At 40.2% G+C, this 16,804-nt stretch overlaps 1 protein-coding gene across 1 annotated transcript in view; it reads right to left on the reverse strand.

Annotated features, from left to right (window-relative positions):
* The window catches only part of SPATA16 (spermatogenesis associated 16), a 68,171-nt gene extending 54,353 nt beyond the window's left edge, over nucleotides 1-13,818 (reverse strand). The window contains 2 exon segments of the mRNA XM_064665589.1: nucleotides 11,180-11,637; nucleotides 13,636-13,818. Of these exon segments, the coding sequence (XP_064521659.1) occupies nucleotides 11,180-11,637; nucleotides 13,636-13,818 (641 nt within the window).
* Nucleotides 13,819-16,804: the final 2,986 nt, after the last annotated feature.

A 16,804-nucleotide genomic window follows, 5' to 3' on the forward strand; every position in this document is an offset into this window, starting at 1 on the left:
TGATCTTTCTGATAAAAGAACTTGGCTATGCTGCAGGAGAAGGACTGTTCCCTGGCATTTTCCTATCTGACACTGAATATTGAGTCTGACTGAGTGTTCTTGGGGGGTAAGGCAAAGTCAGTGCCAGAAAGCACCTGAAAAAGCTCATTTGGGGAAGTTCCCAGGGGAGGAATTAGACAGGAAGGAGACAGTGAACTGGGACTGTCAGCACAGCTGGGGATGTGGAGAAGAATTGTAGAAACACTCAAATCTGAGTTTCAAAGGGGAAGAGAAGAAGGGAAATTTCCTGGTGATCCAAAGGAACTTCTGTAGCTGTAACTTTGGGAAAGCCTGCTGTACTGAGAGCAAGGGAACAATAAAGGCTGTGCCATGTACAGACATAATGAGCAGGGAGGAGATTTGTTTGCAATTTCCACATTCCATCTGGAAAAACCGACCCTTCTTTATCTTGCTGCAGTCTGCTGTCCAATAGCACGAACTCTGAACATAAAAGGGGCTGTTGGTGGTTTGGATTGCTTTAAGTAAAAGCTGAAAACATCTCCATCACACTCCTCTGAATACCTTTAGGTCTTGTCACAAGGACAGGCAAATTTAGGTGTGGGCTTGGAGAGGCAGCTTCACTGTGTACCATTGAGAGTTTCTTTTCCCAGAGTTATGTTACAGAATTTTATTTTCATTCCAATCTGGGAAATTTGTGTATACATCTTACTTAAGACTTTCAGTCTGCAGAAACTTGCCAAAATCTTAAGGGTTATAGAGGCTATGAAATTGAAGCAAGCAACTTAAACATTTGAAGCTTTACAGCCAATCTGGGGTTAAAAAGCTGAAATGTGCCATTTTATGTCCTTCTTTACCACAGCTAGAAAACCTAACAGCATCTTTTACTTTCAGACTTAGTGGACTTGAGAATACTCTGTGCAGTAGACAGGAATATTTTTCCAGAAATAATTTAATTTTAAAAAAGTGTCCTTGTTACAGGTGGAGGTCACTGTGCAAGTTTTGTGTGTACATGTGCCCTTTAGAAGACTGCTGCAGACCACTTGGAAAACCATTCAGAGTATATAAATGAAATTTAAGAAATGAAAGCACTACCTGAAATTTTTGTATTAGTGCTGAACTGACACTAATTATGTTAAACTTTTACTGATAAAGGAGGTTTCTCTTGCAATGTGTAGGACCCTAAAAATATATTGCTGAAACCACAGTTGTATAAAGGCTTGTGATTAAGTAGTTTGCCAAAGGTCACAGAACAAGTCTGTGACACTGTGACCTCAGCATAGATCCTATGGTATTAAGGCTTTAATTTTGGCAGTAAGCAGGGACATATTATGAGTAAAGATCTCACAGACATTTGTTAATAAGAAAGAGAGGAAAAGATTTCAAACCCATTGTGACTTTGGTAAAAAACCAGTGGAAATGCTGATCGTTAAGGTAGCTCCTAGTTATCATATGTGTAATTTGGAAGAACAAAATAAGATCTCTGGTGATTTGTACATTAACACGTTGGAATTGTTTTCACTGAAAACAAGATGAAAGGTTCAAATGTCAGAAACTGGCAATGGTAACAGTTTACTGATCACTGCTATAGTTTTGGTGTATGTTAAATTTGGGAATATGGTTTGTCTTAAAGAAGGTGCCAAGAGATATCTGTCTATGTGTATGGATATAGATACATTTTGATAGCAAATTTAGCTTGGGAAAGCAAGTAAATTTGGTCAAATGGTGTGTGGCGATGAGATTTTTTTTTTAAGCTGCCATAAGATCACTCAGGCTTTCCCCTGCCAGGCTGAAAGGGTTAAGAGCTAGTTTGAATACAGCAGTAACCTGTCAGCCTTGCTGGAGATGATTACTTTCCTTTTTTTTTAATTTTTTTTTTTTTTGTTAGCAGAGGAATGTTTAATCATCCCTCTCTGTTTTAAAGATAACTGTGTGGTTTTCCCTGGAGTGATTTTTAAAGTGGTTAATCAGAGGGACAAACCTGAAAAGGCAAAAAATACTTTAATTAGTGCCTTTTCTTCTGACCAGCCAACAGTCCTAACCAGATGCCTTTACTTCAGAGCCATCCAAGTAATCAGCCTCGTAACGTCACTGCATCGCACATCAGGCACCTGGCAAGTTGAACACTGACTGCATCCCAGAAAATGTCTGCTAAGGAAGGCTACTTCTGAAAATTACTTTCAAAACCTGATAGCAAGCTTCTCACAGGGCTGGAAACAAACTGCTTTTTGTATATTGAACTGTAATCCAGCCCTTACAACTATTAGGCACTATCAAAAATGCTGCAGGAAACCAGCATAACAAAGAACCAGTTAAAGGCGGTTTTGTTTCAGTGGAGAGAGGGAAGAAAAAAAGTCAGTATGGGGAATAGAAAGCGTGAGGGTTTTCTCTCAGTGATATGGTTTCATGCAGCATAGCTTTCCAGCTTCTATTCAAAGTCGTACTGACATCTTGGTATGCAATTTCAGTCAGCAGATCAGGAATTGTATATAAACCCCCTGTCTTTATTGTTAATGAGATTTGTGTAAATAACTTGCTAGAAAACATATTGAAAACATATAATTCACTACTAAATATGAATGCAGATGGCAGGTAAGGGGAACTAAATTTACTAGCCTTCCTGCAGCTTGCTCTGCAATGGATAATTCAAATAATATATACATATGATATTTTTGGCATATTAGCTGCTCTATGCAGAGTTAGCAATGGATTTTGTAATAATAATGTGTGTGCAGGACACATTTGCTATCTTGAGCATGTTATTGGTTACACAGTACTGGCTGTGAGCCAGCTATACCTCAGATATGCTAAGTTATGAGAAATGATCCCTATTTCTATTCAGAAAGCCATTGCTTTCCAGAAAAGCATGGATCTGGTGAGTATTGACTTTGGCAGGTGAGTTTAACAGGCTGCTTGCCCTCACTGTGGAGTCTGGTGGGGTGGGCTTCTGCCTGCTCTCCCCACATTGCCATTGGGTTTATCTTTAGTCCTGTCTGTGTCTGGGCTGAAGCTTCTTCTTCAGCTGCAACCAGCCTTTGTGCAGGAACCAGAGGCACATGGAAGGGATTTGGTGACTGGGTGGGGCAGAATGTTAGAGAGGTTGAAACCCAAATTTTATGCTCCCCAAAGGCTGACAAGTTCCGCGTACCTGTCACTGTTTTGGCCTTTTTTGGAATCAAGAGCTCTCTGCAAAAATGAGATTTCAAGTGCCCACCAAATTCAGAGGATATAACATTTTAGTTTGTGCTCATTTCTAGGTGGATGCTGCTTTATAAAAATAAACTTGACGTGAATCTTTCCCTCCCACAGGAGCTAACGATGTTCCCTGCAGCACTCCCAAGCCCAAGTCATTCCTGTTTATTGGCCCAACTTCAGATAAAGGTTTCACCTCTCCCCCATGCAAACTTAGGGGTCTTTCTCATAAAGTAAATATTTTGCTATACAAGCATTGAATCAGGAGCAAAGGTTTTTAGGAAAATATCTGTCTGACTTCAGCTTAATCTGTGTGCTATGCTATAAATCTTTGCCTCTCATTACCAGCCCCTATTTTATGGAGTGTTCCAGTTATATCAGCACTGCCAAGGTGAGAGGAATTGTCATAGAAGAAAAAAAAAACAAACCAAAACCCAACCCAAAGCTCTAATGAAACATATATAGTGGAATCATTACACTACAACAGTTTCTGAGGAACTTTGTATTCTGTACAACACACCAAAATCTCTTTTATAGATTGCCTTTGTAACACAAAATTTGTCTGTCCTCCTCTGTGAGTCCATCCAAAATCCAAACAAAGCGAGGATGGTGTAAATATTCCATGCTAGAACCAAGTAATCAGACAAAAGTCCAAACTGATAGCAGGACCTCCTCCTGATAGGGGTGTAGTTCAAAAAGCCTATTGGACTCTGAAGCAGGAGCATCAGTCTGTTGATAGTGTTCACAGGAGGAGCTGGCCAAAATGAATGGGTTTTTTTTGAAGGGAACTGTCAGCTGGTGTGATGTGACTATATTGTAGCAAGATTCTGAGAGCTGTCATGATTGCTTGGAAAAAGCAATATAATTTCAGGCCAACTAATTTAATCCCTTTGATGCCAAGAGATTTGCTACTGCTAAGTCCAAACACAGAGATATCTCACCAGCACTTTTATTAAGGCAAACTCTGTGAAAGGTTCACTCCATTTTGATGGACAGATTATTAGGGAAAAGCAATAATTTGCTGAAGCCTTATTTTCATGCCATTTCTGGGTATGATATTGAAGTTAGCTGCAAGGCCAGCTCTCACCACCTCAGGATGGTGTGGATCTGGTAAACTCCACCAAGAATCCTCTCAACAGTATTGTCAGCATTAGAAAAACAGTGCACATCCATGCCTCAGGAATAAACAGAAATAAAGCTCTTCCCTAAAGTAACCTAACCAGAATTCATTCCCCCCTACTTTTTATTGTTTGGTTCACCTCTGTAAAGCTTTTCAGCATTTATATTCATTTTACACTGTCAAAAGCTGAACAGAAGTAAGATAACAAATGGTTCTGGTAGCAGCTGTCACCACCTACTGTCTGTGTATGCCTGTGTGAGTCTCTAAATGGAAATAAAGTACTTTAATAACACATTTTCTCTAAACTGTCCTCATGGATAAAGTTACTCTCAAATCAGCCCATGAACACTTTCCAATTCGGTGCCCACTTCAGCTTGCATCTCTGCCTCTCCCCTGCAGCCTGTGTAGGTATGCAGCAGTACGATTTAAAGATATTTCAGATCAGAAATACTTTAACACCACACCTTCTCTGGCTGCTGCTTGCCTGTATTAGCTGCTTTTGGTCTGGGACCCTGTTCCCAGCTTGCCTAATTTTGGGCTGTATATTAAGCTGACTGTACATTGAGTTTTTGCTCAGTGTTGGCCCTAGCCAGGAAGAGTCCAGAGCCACAAATTAAGCATGAACTGCTCTGCCTTCCCTCTTCCTGTACAATCCCTTCCAGGAGCAGATGGCAGCTGGGAGGATAAACACCTTCCATTTCTTAGGGCCCTGAACAGAAAGGAAATTACATTTCAAGATGAGTTCGAAGGTTCTGCTTTACATTGAGAGAGGTGAGGCAGCATCACACCTTTGTGCTTATCTGTCCTTGGGTGTCACAATGCCTTCAACAAATGCAGGAGCTGTGGGTTCAGGTGTCTAAAGCTTTTTAGTTTGGAAAGAAGCCCTTTGTGGGTCCAGCCAGCAGTGACATGACATGTCCTGAGCTGTGCAGGATTGTGAATGTTGAGCAGAAGCCTGAGCCCACATCTTTCAAGATGAGTTAATACCTTCTCCAAGGCTGTCCTAAATATTTTTTCTCTTTTTTTCTCTCTTTATTTATTTTTTTTAATGTTACCTACTGAGGAATCTACTACATGGACCTTGGCTTCGTTTCTCAGTGACTGTAAAACATGTGGTTTGCATCTGTTTAGGTCAAGGAGGCTTTTGGTTGTAAGTGACAAGTGTTGGGTGATTATTTTTAATCAAATATACTGCTTAACATTTACAAAGTATGGAGAAAATATTTGGTGCTTTTGAGCACCTGTCACCTCCAGGTAAATAATTTAAAAGCATGTGAGGAAGCCAATTAGAGTTAATTAGAAATTGACTGATCTGCTTTGGCACCAAAATTATTGGAAAATATGTCCTGTCCTTTCTGGAATACAAATATTGCTCTTGTGCACACACATGAGTGAGGAAATATATTGTTTTATGGCCAACATGTAGTATTCCTGAGAAATAAAGCACTTCACAAGCCATATATGTAACAGCAGTTCAGGCAAGAAGAAGAGGGGCACAAATCCTTACAGACAAATAGCCGTGCAGTTCCTCAGCTTTATTTCATGTTGATGGGCATGCTGGAAATGTCTAGAAGATTAATAGATTCAAATTCAGTGATCAGAAAATGGGAGCATGTCCAAATGGATCATTACAACAGATTCTCACTTTATCTATTGCACAAGCCAGATATGAGCCATCTGTAAGCTTCATATTCCTGGTCTGAAATCTTCTGCAGCCATAAAAGACAATAAGTATCAGTGGGGAAAAAAAAAAATCAATTTCTTGGCTTTGCAGCCTAAAAATATAGTGATGGGACTACAGGGAAAGAAAAACTGCTGATTTTTTTTAACTTTTTTTTTTTTTTTAAAGCAAGTTAAATGAGTAGGCTGTATTTAAGAAACTACTTTGTTATTAGAGATTTAAAGAATATTTCTAGAGAGTAAAGTCAGCATTTCCCACTCAGGCTTTGGGGGGATCAGTGACTATCACCTTTGATGTTCTCTGTCTAAGACCTGGTGTACTCCCAGGAAGTTTCTAGCGGACCTGTGCTCATGATAAGATAATTTCTGAATCTGATTTTTAGCTCCAGAAAGTTGATTCTCAAAACAAATATATAGCCTTTAACATGCTCTCATTTGATGACTTTCTTGGTGTTAAATTGTGTCTAGTCCTTGCACAGCTCTTTTAGTGAGGGAGCATAGGGAAAACTCTATAATAAAGTCCCACTTTCTACCCTTTTCTTTCCAGTGGATAACCAGGAATTCCAGTCTGTGTGCTGCAAAAGGAAGGGATTACACATTGTTATATATTGATGGCTTCTTGGACCTCAGGACCAGCTGCAGAAAGTGTCAGCATTGGGGCAGGAGGGGTGGGCAGAAACATGGCTGTGCCCTGATCTTTCTGCCGCAGCTTGCGCTGATCCAATGGTCACAACAGGGAGCACATCCAAGGATCCCAATCCTATGGCACTCCCAGGACTGCCCTTGCAGCACTGATGCCAAGAAAGCTGCCTGTGCTTTTCTGTCGTGCCCTACCAGTGGATAGCCTACTTAAGATAAAATCCTGTTCATGTAGGTATTTATATAGGAAACACTCATTTTTTGCTTCTCATGCTGGGAAATGGATGGAAGGCTTGGCTGGACCACGTGGCCTCGCTCTATATGGGTGTGTAACGATGTCCACAAGGCACCGGTGCCACAGTCACTCTCAAAACATAAGCTTTTTGCAGATATTGTTGCCTGGAAGAGGGTGCGTTACCTTGACAAAGCCTTCCCTGCCAGCCGTGAATCACGAGGCAATGAGCCGCGGGAAAGGTTAATCTGAGAACTCAAGGCGCACGAAAGAGATGGCACTAATGTTTATCTCCCTGCCATAGGAACAGTGCCTGTAATAGCCATCTGTGGAAAATGGAGATATTCCAGCGTGTGGAGGGAGCCACAACAGCACTCTGGTGGATTAATCACGCGCTGCTCAAGGCCTTTGCCTCACACGTGGGACGCGCTTCGTGTCTCTCGGATACTCTGCTCCCAAAGCTGTGTGCCGAGATACCGCGGACTTCTCCCTGTGCACAGCAGCCAGGAACCTTCCTCATTTATTTTTAAATCACGGAGGAGGATTATTTTCGGAACAACAGGGCCTGAAATATAAATTTGGGCAGGTTTTAAACAGGCTGATGTTTCTGAAGTTTTTTTATGCTGTCTGATATTAGGAGATTAGTGTGAGACAAGATCTTTTGATCCTCATAAAGGTTTAATGTTGTTTTGTAGCTAAGCTGTTAATAACTGACTAGAGGTCTTATAGATATACGTATATGATACGGTTTCCACTGAGGTTTTCAGCTAAAGAGTGATTTCTCATACCCTTCATATCCCAGTCCAGCTGTTCAAGTTCTATTTCCCTCCGTTGCAACAGATGGATGCCAAAAATTTAGTGAAATTTGCAGTGTTTCTCAGTGTAGTGTATATATAATATTCTGTATTATAGAAGAGTGAAGACTATGGCCCAATTTCTGCAGCTATTTTCCGCACTAGCAGCAGAAAGTACTTATTTCTTAAGCCCTAATGGTGAGACTTCTCCAAGGGAGTATTATTTTTTCCTCTCCCAGGCCAACTATAATGAAGCTGACTAAGTCCCTCCTGATTAATTTAATGGTAGCTAAATAGTGCAGAAATAGTGAGAAGTCACCAATTCTTCTCCTGATAACTCTGCCTTCCTGATGTCAGCGATAATCAGCAGCATGCTGTCCAACATACAAAATCTCTAAATTAAGCAAGCATTTCTATTTTTCTTTCTAATAAATTTCCTTTGTTTTTTCCCCCTCCACTATCCAATAATTTCAGTGTTAAACATTCAGGGCTGGCTGTTACTTGCATGTCTGTAAAACAACATGATCTAAAGAGTATGACAAGAGTATATAGATGGATCTAGAAAAGACATTTTGGCTTAAAGAAGAGCAAAGAAATGTATGATATTTGCAATATGTAAGGTAGCACTAACTTTAGGGATATTATTCATATTTAATGCTATGCACACACTTTCCTTGATCAGGATCTCTACCTCAAAATGTTACAAGGTCAGACTAAAGCCTTAATTTCCTTAAATCTGAAAAATGTCTGGAAACATTTTGCACCAGAAACCATAACTTTGAATTTCCTGACCTTTGACTTATTACTTACCATGTGTCTTTTCATCCCTGCAAAATGCAGAGGAGTTTCTGCTTATTTCTTCAAAAAAAACCCAACAGGCAAAACAACCACAGTTCCAATCCAGCAGCTTTAAGTTTGCTGGTTTTCTCTGCACCATCTTCAATTCGTCTATATCCGGATAAAGCAGCAAATTGGAGACAAAGCAAGTAAAACAACAAAAATGGAGAGGTTTAGAAAACATGGCCTGGGAGGAAACACCAAGAGGACTGAATTTATTTATTTCGGAGAAGAGCAAAAAAAGGTCTGCTAAGAGGTTTCAGAGAGAATAAGGTGACTAGTTGCCCTTCATGTCAGGTGAGGATACAAAACCATTATGGGGCTATTTTGCAGCATAGAAGACGTGGAAGAACTTTCTATATCAGCTTGCTGATATAGATAAATCTGTCTCACTGGAGATTTTTAGAAACAGAGCACAGAAGTGTCTTTCAGGCATGTTCTGTGTTTTGATTCTGAGGACAGCTGGATTAAGAGACTGCTGAGAAGCACAGCCCTACAATTCTGTGATTTCTCAGTCACTCTGCCCACAATCCCAGGAAGGAATTTTATAATCTCCAGTTATTCTTTCACCTCCTTTTCATTTCCTCTTAGGAGTAGACAAGTCCTTCTTTCTTCTCAAGTGGCAAGTGTTTTTGTTCCCATCACAGCTCATTTCTGAAGGGGAAAAAAAGCATCTAAAAAGGGTGACACTCTCTGATCTTACTCACTCACTGCTATTATATTTATTGCCTTAAAATAAAGCAATTGTAGAAAAATATAGGAATCAGATATTTACTTGTCAACTGAAAACATCTAATGTTTTAGAAATTCTTTTGAATTAAGTTTGGCAGTTCATTGCTGAAACAAGTGTAGTTGGACCCTTCTTCAGGATGTCAAGTGCAGAGCTGAAGTGATTGGGGTCAGAGTGGAGATAAAACATCACAGTCCAGAGAGTCCATCTTGCAAGTTCTCTATTCTCTTCACCAACTGCGTTCCTGTAAAATAGAAAATGGCTTTTTTCTTTTTTTTTAAATTTTATTTGAGAAGCAGACGCTGGCCTTTAAAATCCTTACAGCTACTGAGGGTTTTTTTGCATCATGTATTGTGGAAAAAGTCAAGCCCTCATCTGCACAGTAAATGTTAGCAGCCAGGTTAATTGTGAGGATATAGGACATCTTTCAAGGTTTATAAGACAGCTGAGCTCTTGGAGATATCGTTTTCACAATGCTCTGATGCTGTCTCTTTGGGAGCAGCCTTTGGCTGCAGAAAACTACTATTTAACAGGTTTAACATTGCTAAAAATTGAGACACTGATGCCATTATTAAATTTCATTCTGCACACAAGCAAACAGTTTATCGTAGTCTGTTCCCAGCAATTGTAATCCAATTTTTGTTATCTTACATTGTTTAAAAGAGAGAGAGAGAGAGAGAGAGAGAGAAAGATACCGTACATCAATCTGATAAAAATGTTTAAATAACTGGTGCTTTTTTGTGATTATGTTGGTTTTATAGCAGCATTATGGAAACACGACAGGGTAACTAAAATCTGATTATGCCTAAGTCCTTGCCCATTATGTGATTATTATGAACCATGACTTCTACTGGCACATTATGAATTGCATGGTCATAATACAAGGGATTTCCAATATAATTAACTGAGATTAGCAGCACTGAAGAAATCTGGGAATAATGATACAACTTTGAACAATCAGTTTTACTGTAAGTGCTGCTGGCTCTGGCTTCCAGGAAACAGGAGGCTGGTGGATGGAGCAGTGACCCACCTGCTGGGCTTTCCTACACCTCCTTTCTCTTCCCTCCCCTCTGTGAAATTAATTGCAACCTTGCCAGACTGTTAGATACTCACTCTTTTACTCTTTTCTTGTTATATTACCCTGATAAAACTCAAGGTTGGCTAAGACTGTGAAGAAAGTCAAAGGTCTGTAGATCCCTCCTTTAGGGGGCTCAGCCTGAAACTGGAAAGGATTGTGGTTTTGAAAACTCAGAAATAACTACTTATTGAAGAGCAAGACCATTTAAGACAGCTCTAGTTTGAATATTTAAAGGCAGAATGTCATGAAAATCACAGATTAGTTTCAAAGATCATAGCCAAGGTCATATTATTTCTTTAGTATCTCAGGCAGCCAAGAAGTCTTTCTTTCCACAAAATCCCAGCTTTTGGACTCTTGGCTGCTGAAGAGAAGGCCATCTGAGTCCCAGGGGAGCTTCTCACTATGGGACCCTTCCTTTCTCATGCAGAATGAAAAGGATTTAGAGCCAGTGGCTTTAGAGGAAAAATGGAAATGGAGAGCACAATGGAAATGCTGTAGGGGGAAAAAAGATAATAAAATAGACTTTTTGTTTAACCAAAGGACGTTTGACCCACTAGTGCTTGTACAGCTGTGGCAGAATAGGAACTCCCTTGATTATTGAGATGTCATTTATCCATGATAGAGATGGGATTAAAAAGTGGAGCATTTTTTTTCACTCTGTGGCCTTTCAATTTCCTCCGTACACAAATACAGTTGAAACCTTAGAGAAAAATACAAAATCACCTGAGATTTTTTGGTTCAGTCCAGTGCCCTTCTATTATTTATATATAACTCTTAATTTTCAGGTTTCACATCAATTTACATCTCAGGATTTTTATTCAACCCTACACATCCCAGATTTGTGCTCCTGGTTCACTTTGATCTTATTGTACCCAGTTACCAAAACAACTTCCTTGCACTGACTCCTCTGTGGCAATTGTGCTTCTTTAACCCCGTAACTGTGGAGAACTTGGCTGCTGCTGCTGTGTACTCCTGCTGCCTGTGGCAAGTCTTGCCTTCCCAGAAGGTCATATGGAACTGTTTTCCAATGTAGTGCAAAGTGCTGTCCTTAGGTGGTTTTTCAGGATGTTGATGTGCTGTTTGTGTGATATGAACCATCCCAAACTCAAGGGAAATTTTGGCCTCATCAGTGTAGACCAACTCTGTTTCAATTTCCATTAGTTTTGACACAAAAATATGAAGCAGAGGTCTCGGGAATACCCACTTGCAAGTCTCTAATTGTGTTTCTTCTTTTGTCCTGCCTTGTTTTTCATTGCTTTCCCATTTCCATTTGTGGTTTCCTCTGTCTGCACCATTTCTTTGTTGTCTTTCTTTCTGTTTCTCTGCCTCCTTCCACGACTGAAAGAAAAGAAGCAAGAGGTGAGGGGATAATTGTGTGATTTAAGGTAATTTCAACAGACTTTTTTCAGCAATATGCTGAGCAATCACAACTCCTGCTGAGTTCAATGGGGATGGAAAACCACTGGCCCTTCCCAGATAGTGCTCCACACTTGTCAGAATGGAGCTCAAAGGAATCATATTTATAGCAAGCTATTTTGAATGGCAGCAGTAAAGCAGCTGGAGAAGGCTAATGTGCTTGCATCTGGCAGCAATTTTACCTGTTTGTAAGACATTCAATCCCTTTTTAAAACAAACCATAGCATAGCCTAAAGATTGGAAGCTGCATTTTTCAGTTCTGGCTTCAGCACTAGGTAATTTAGGAAATTATGATTTATCTTCACTGTGCAGTGGAGCAGAGAGACTCCAGCCAGTCCCAGCCCCAGCCCCAGCTGAGGGGATGAGCCTGATGATCTTGGTGTCATGTCATGCCAACAGAACTGTCACATATGGGACCTGTGCTGGAGCTCCTTGTGGCCCTGCAGCATGTGGCTATAGAAGGTTCTGGAGGGGAAACACAGGACTTTGACAGCCTCTTGAGTGGGTTGTTCCCTAGAGACCCTATAGAACTCTAACAAATCCTTAAGGATCTTCATCAGATTTTTGCAGGAACTTTTCCCTGAGCAGCCATATAGTACTTTGGAGCCTTCAAGAAGAATTAACAGACTCTTCTCCTTGCCAGAAAACTAACAAAAGGCAAAGCCTTGTATCTGATGGGGGTTTGATACCAGTGTGAATGGGAAATTGGCTGGACCAAACTGCTTGCATGAGGCTGTCTTAAGAATTTAAAAATAATTTACTCTGGAATAAAAAGAAGAGAGGAAACAGTAAAATGCAGACCAGTAATTCTTTGGTCAGTTATGGACATTTCTCTGGTGGACCAGAGAAGTGAACTTTGCTGTATCAAGTGGATTTACACTGTTCCTACTGTATTTTTAGGTATTCAAGCTGATTAACATGACTTTGGGTCGTGCAACGGAGGCACATTATGACTCAGGCAGGCTCACTTTAATCACTGCCTCAATAAAAAAACACTTCCAGGGAAAAGCTTTTAGAAAATCATTATCTTTGTCAGTTAACTATTTTCCTGAGACTTTGGTTAAAATGTCTGGTTTTTATTTTGGAAGCGTTTACTGTAAAATGCTTCTAATGAATCACTATGCAGGGGAATATATATAGACAACTTAGTGCTATAGTTAGAAGGAAACTACTCCAAATTTGTGAGTTCTCAGGAATGACCTTCCTGATCTTTTATAAGCAAATTCAGCTTTCTGCAAATTTGAGGGTTAATCTTTGCTAAGAGATATCTGACCCTGGCACTACCAGCTACTACAGCCAAGTATTTTCTTTGGTCTATCAGTAAGTAATTCACATGTCTTCAAATGGGGAAGCTCATGTGGGAAAAAAAAAACCCAAACATGCAAAATGAACATAAGATTATTTGTCTTTTAAAATCTGCTCTTATCTGTTGATTTCCCAATCTATCTAAGAAACCTTCCATGGGAGAGTGGCCTGCCTACTGGATAATGTAAACTTCCCTATGTGCATAATTTTATGAACCCTATTACTTATGCTTTTTGTTCTGTATCTAGTTTGATTCTGCTTTCAACACCTTCTCCTATTATCTCACATCAGATTAGAGAAGAACCTGCTGATAAATCACACTGGCATTTCAGCCAGCACCTAGTTGTTAAATTCTTTGCCAGTTCTTTGATGAGCCCTCTTTTCTTCAGAATTTAAACTTTGATTTCAAACAAAAAAAGCTTCTGACCATGCAGTTGTGAAGTGAAACCTTTCTACACAGCAAAGGCTACAGTGCTATCTTCCTGAATCTACATATAGCAAGGCAGAACCATTCAGCATTGATTGGAGTGGAGTGGCAGGAGAGAGGAATTTCCTTCAGTAGTTCCCAGAGGGGATTAAGCTGCCTTGAAACTGGAACCATTACATTGCTGTTACCTGCTCTTTGGGATGTGCATTCTGTGGGACTGCACTGCAGAGAAAGGTCTGTTTCCCAATTTCAGTAAAATCTATCAGTAGACAGCACAAGTCGCAGTTGCCTTTCATGGCAGTGTCTGTGGAGGAAGAAGCAAATTGAAGGTGGGATTTGTCAGTGTTGGCTTCTGGATCATACCCTGGCATGGTTTGGAGATCTGAGGGTGGGTGGGGGTGGATGATTCATCAGCTGGGAATCAGAAAGGGGACTTGAGTATGTTTCTTACTCTGATGGAGGTTCCTTACACTGACCATTTTACAGCAGTCCAAGGAGAGCCATGATCTGAGTTTGAATGCACCTTGTTAGGACTCAGAGACAAATTAACCATCAGATCTGGAGAGAGCAGTAATTCTCTCCCCACACACCCTCCCCCGTGGTCAGAACTGGCAGAGATTGCTGTTGTCACTGTTTTGGTTTGCTTTCACTTGCCCTGGAGCACAAGGTGGCCTAGGACCTCATCTGCTGTCCCAGAAGCTCCAGTCACTAGTATTCCATCTGTACTTTGGGCTCTCTGCTGTGAATGTTCAACGCTGCACTGTTTCTCAAGGATAACATCACATTTTTCATCCAGATCATGATTTTGTCTTCCAAAGACATGCATTTTGTGCAAAGATATCCCACTTATCTGTCAGTCAGCTCCCTTGTCTCCCAGCAGCCTTATAGCTGTGTTAGCCTGATCCCCCACCATGGCTAATTCACACTGCTACAAGATACATATAATGACAACTGCCATATTGCTGTGCTGCTTAGCCAAGGATGGGACTTTTCCAAGAAGTTATAGGAATTGAACTCTTTCATCCATAACAGTCCTTTTCTCCCAGAAGGCCATTTAAAATCACAGGGCAGTCATCTGCTACAGTTCATTTCAGTGCAACTGTTGGAACGGGCAAAACTGCATCCGAAACTGTGGAGCAAGTGTAAGAAAATTACACCACTGGTACTCGTGTTATCCCACTCCTTCAATGTCCTCTAGTACAGACAGGGAAATATAGTACTACAGCAAAACACAACCAAAGCTCCACAACAGGTAGGTCATTAGCTGCCCTCCTCTATAATAATTTCACTTCTATTGAATTCCAGATATCCTGATCCATCTCTAAAGGTGAGGATGCTCCAGTTTTATCGCTTAAAAATGAAGCAAGATTTATCTGTATTAGATTTACAGACAGACTTTCTGAATGAGCATGTGCACTGACAACAGCTGTGCTGAGATCTGAACTGGAGATTTTTCCAGTCCATCTTTCAGCAGGATGACTTTTTAAGCACTTCCTTTACTGCTGAATACCACAAAGGCTCAGGCAATCTATTGATGACGAAGGTCAGCACCTCCTTAGCAGCCCATAAAGTGAGTCTCTCACAATCACGTTTCAGACTTTTTAAGATTCTAGCCATTTCTTTAGGCAATGAAGCAACCTAGTTCTTTTATCTTGCTATTTTTATTGTTTGAAAGCCTGAGTCACATCTGATCTTTTTTATTTTTAGTTTTCTTTTGGGGAAAAAAAAATCCAACCCTTAATGTATCTTTTTTTGTTCAGTACTCTTGTTTCTTTGTGATAGACATAAGTAATGGCTCATTCAGTGCAAATTCAGGACTCCTTACATTTTTCTTGCAGTGATAAGGGCACACTTGCCATTATTACAGCTGCATTGTCCACATTGCTGCAGTAAAGGTTTTGCCAGCACTTCCACTCTAAACACTATTTTTACTCACTGTATTTAAACTGTTTATAAAAAAAATACCAATAATTTTGGGATTTATTTAAAGAAAGCTAATAAATTTGGCTCTGGGCTGAAATTTGGCTAAGTTAATCGTGGACTTTTCATAGCAGTTTGCAGGGATTTAACCATGTTATCCTAATTGCTATTGGAGACCGAAGCTCGTGTATCAATCCTTTATGTGGTGCTGAGTAGGACAAAGCACTAATCTCCTTAGGCTATGGACATAAGAGAAATATTGAATTGTATTAATAATTAGTGTTCCCAGCTATCAGATGGTTTACTATGCACCCATGCAAAGACAGTAGGCTTAGGGTTAGGGTTAAACTTAGGCTTACTGTTCAAAGTAACACAACCCCAAACTCCTTCTATTACTCACAATAGCTTGTGGTAGCTAACTAAAGTTTAGGGTAAATATGACTAACACAGAATGTAGGAAACAAATCCTGGTTAAAATACCTATTGTTTCTTTGAGGATAACACACAAAATTAAATGGGAAATACAATTCAAATAACCACGAGAAGTTTTCACTGGGTGTGTTAATAACGTAGTTGTCATTGCCTTCTTGAACAACGCTCAGATGCAGAAGGGAAAGGACAGCATGAAGATCACTGTAATGTGTCCAGGAATCCAGGAGACTTCTATGAAGTATTTGGGCATTGTTTAGGCAAAAAAAGGAAAATAGGTAAATCCCTCTTCCTGCCAACCTTGGATAGTCTTGAATAGTAATGAGATTTGCTTCCTCTCCCTCCTGAACCTTTCCTCTTTTTCCCTCTATGTTTTTTCTGTCTTATCATTCTTGCTTTCTTGAAGAAAGGATACAGCCAGCCATGGTCCTGCAGAGCTGGCTGGAGTGATTTAAGAGGCTGCTTCTTCCAGATGGTCAATACTTCCCTTCTCTCCTACTGCAGCAGCTCCCAGTGCATTTCTGTGCTAATTAAAACAGCTTAGGGTAAACAGATCCACTAAAATACCTGAGAACTGAGCTAATCCATTTCATTTGGTGAGGAAGCAGGCTGGAAATATATACCATGAACTAGGAGTACCCAGTATGTAAAACATGGGAGAGGGGATAAAGGGAGGGGGACGAACAGATCACGAAACTTCTGCTCTTTCTGTCTTCTCCAACGAAAGCCCATCACATACATTTATTGGGTTTGTTGGCTGAGACAAGGCTCCATGTTTGGGCACATGGCTGCCAATCTATAATAATCATTAAGACAAATTTTTTAAGTTTTAAGGAAGTTGAAACCAGGACAAGCAGTATCTCTAAAAGTTAGAGTATTTATTGAAACGAGTGAGCCAATCTCACAAGATGGCTAAATAAAGCTCTTAATATTTTCCATTTCTTTGGGGCCTCTTCCCCTCCATGTGTTCCTTAAAGTGTTATTTTAAAACTTAACTTTTGCTGTGAT

Source organism: Pseudopipra pipra, chromosome 10 (assembly GCF_036250125.1).
Source record: "Pseudopipra pipra isolate bDixPip1 chromosome 10, bDixPip1.hap1, whole genome shotgun sequence".
NCBI lineage: Eukaryota > Metazoa > Chordata > Aves > Passeriformes > Pipridae > Pseudopipra > Pseudopipra pipra.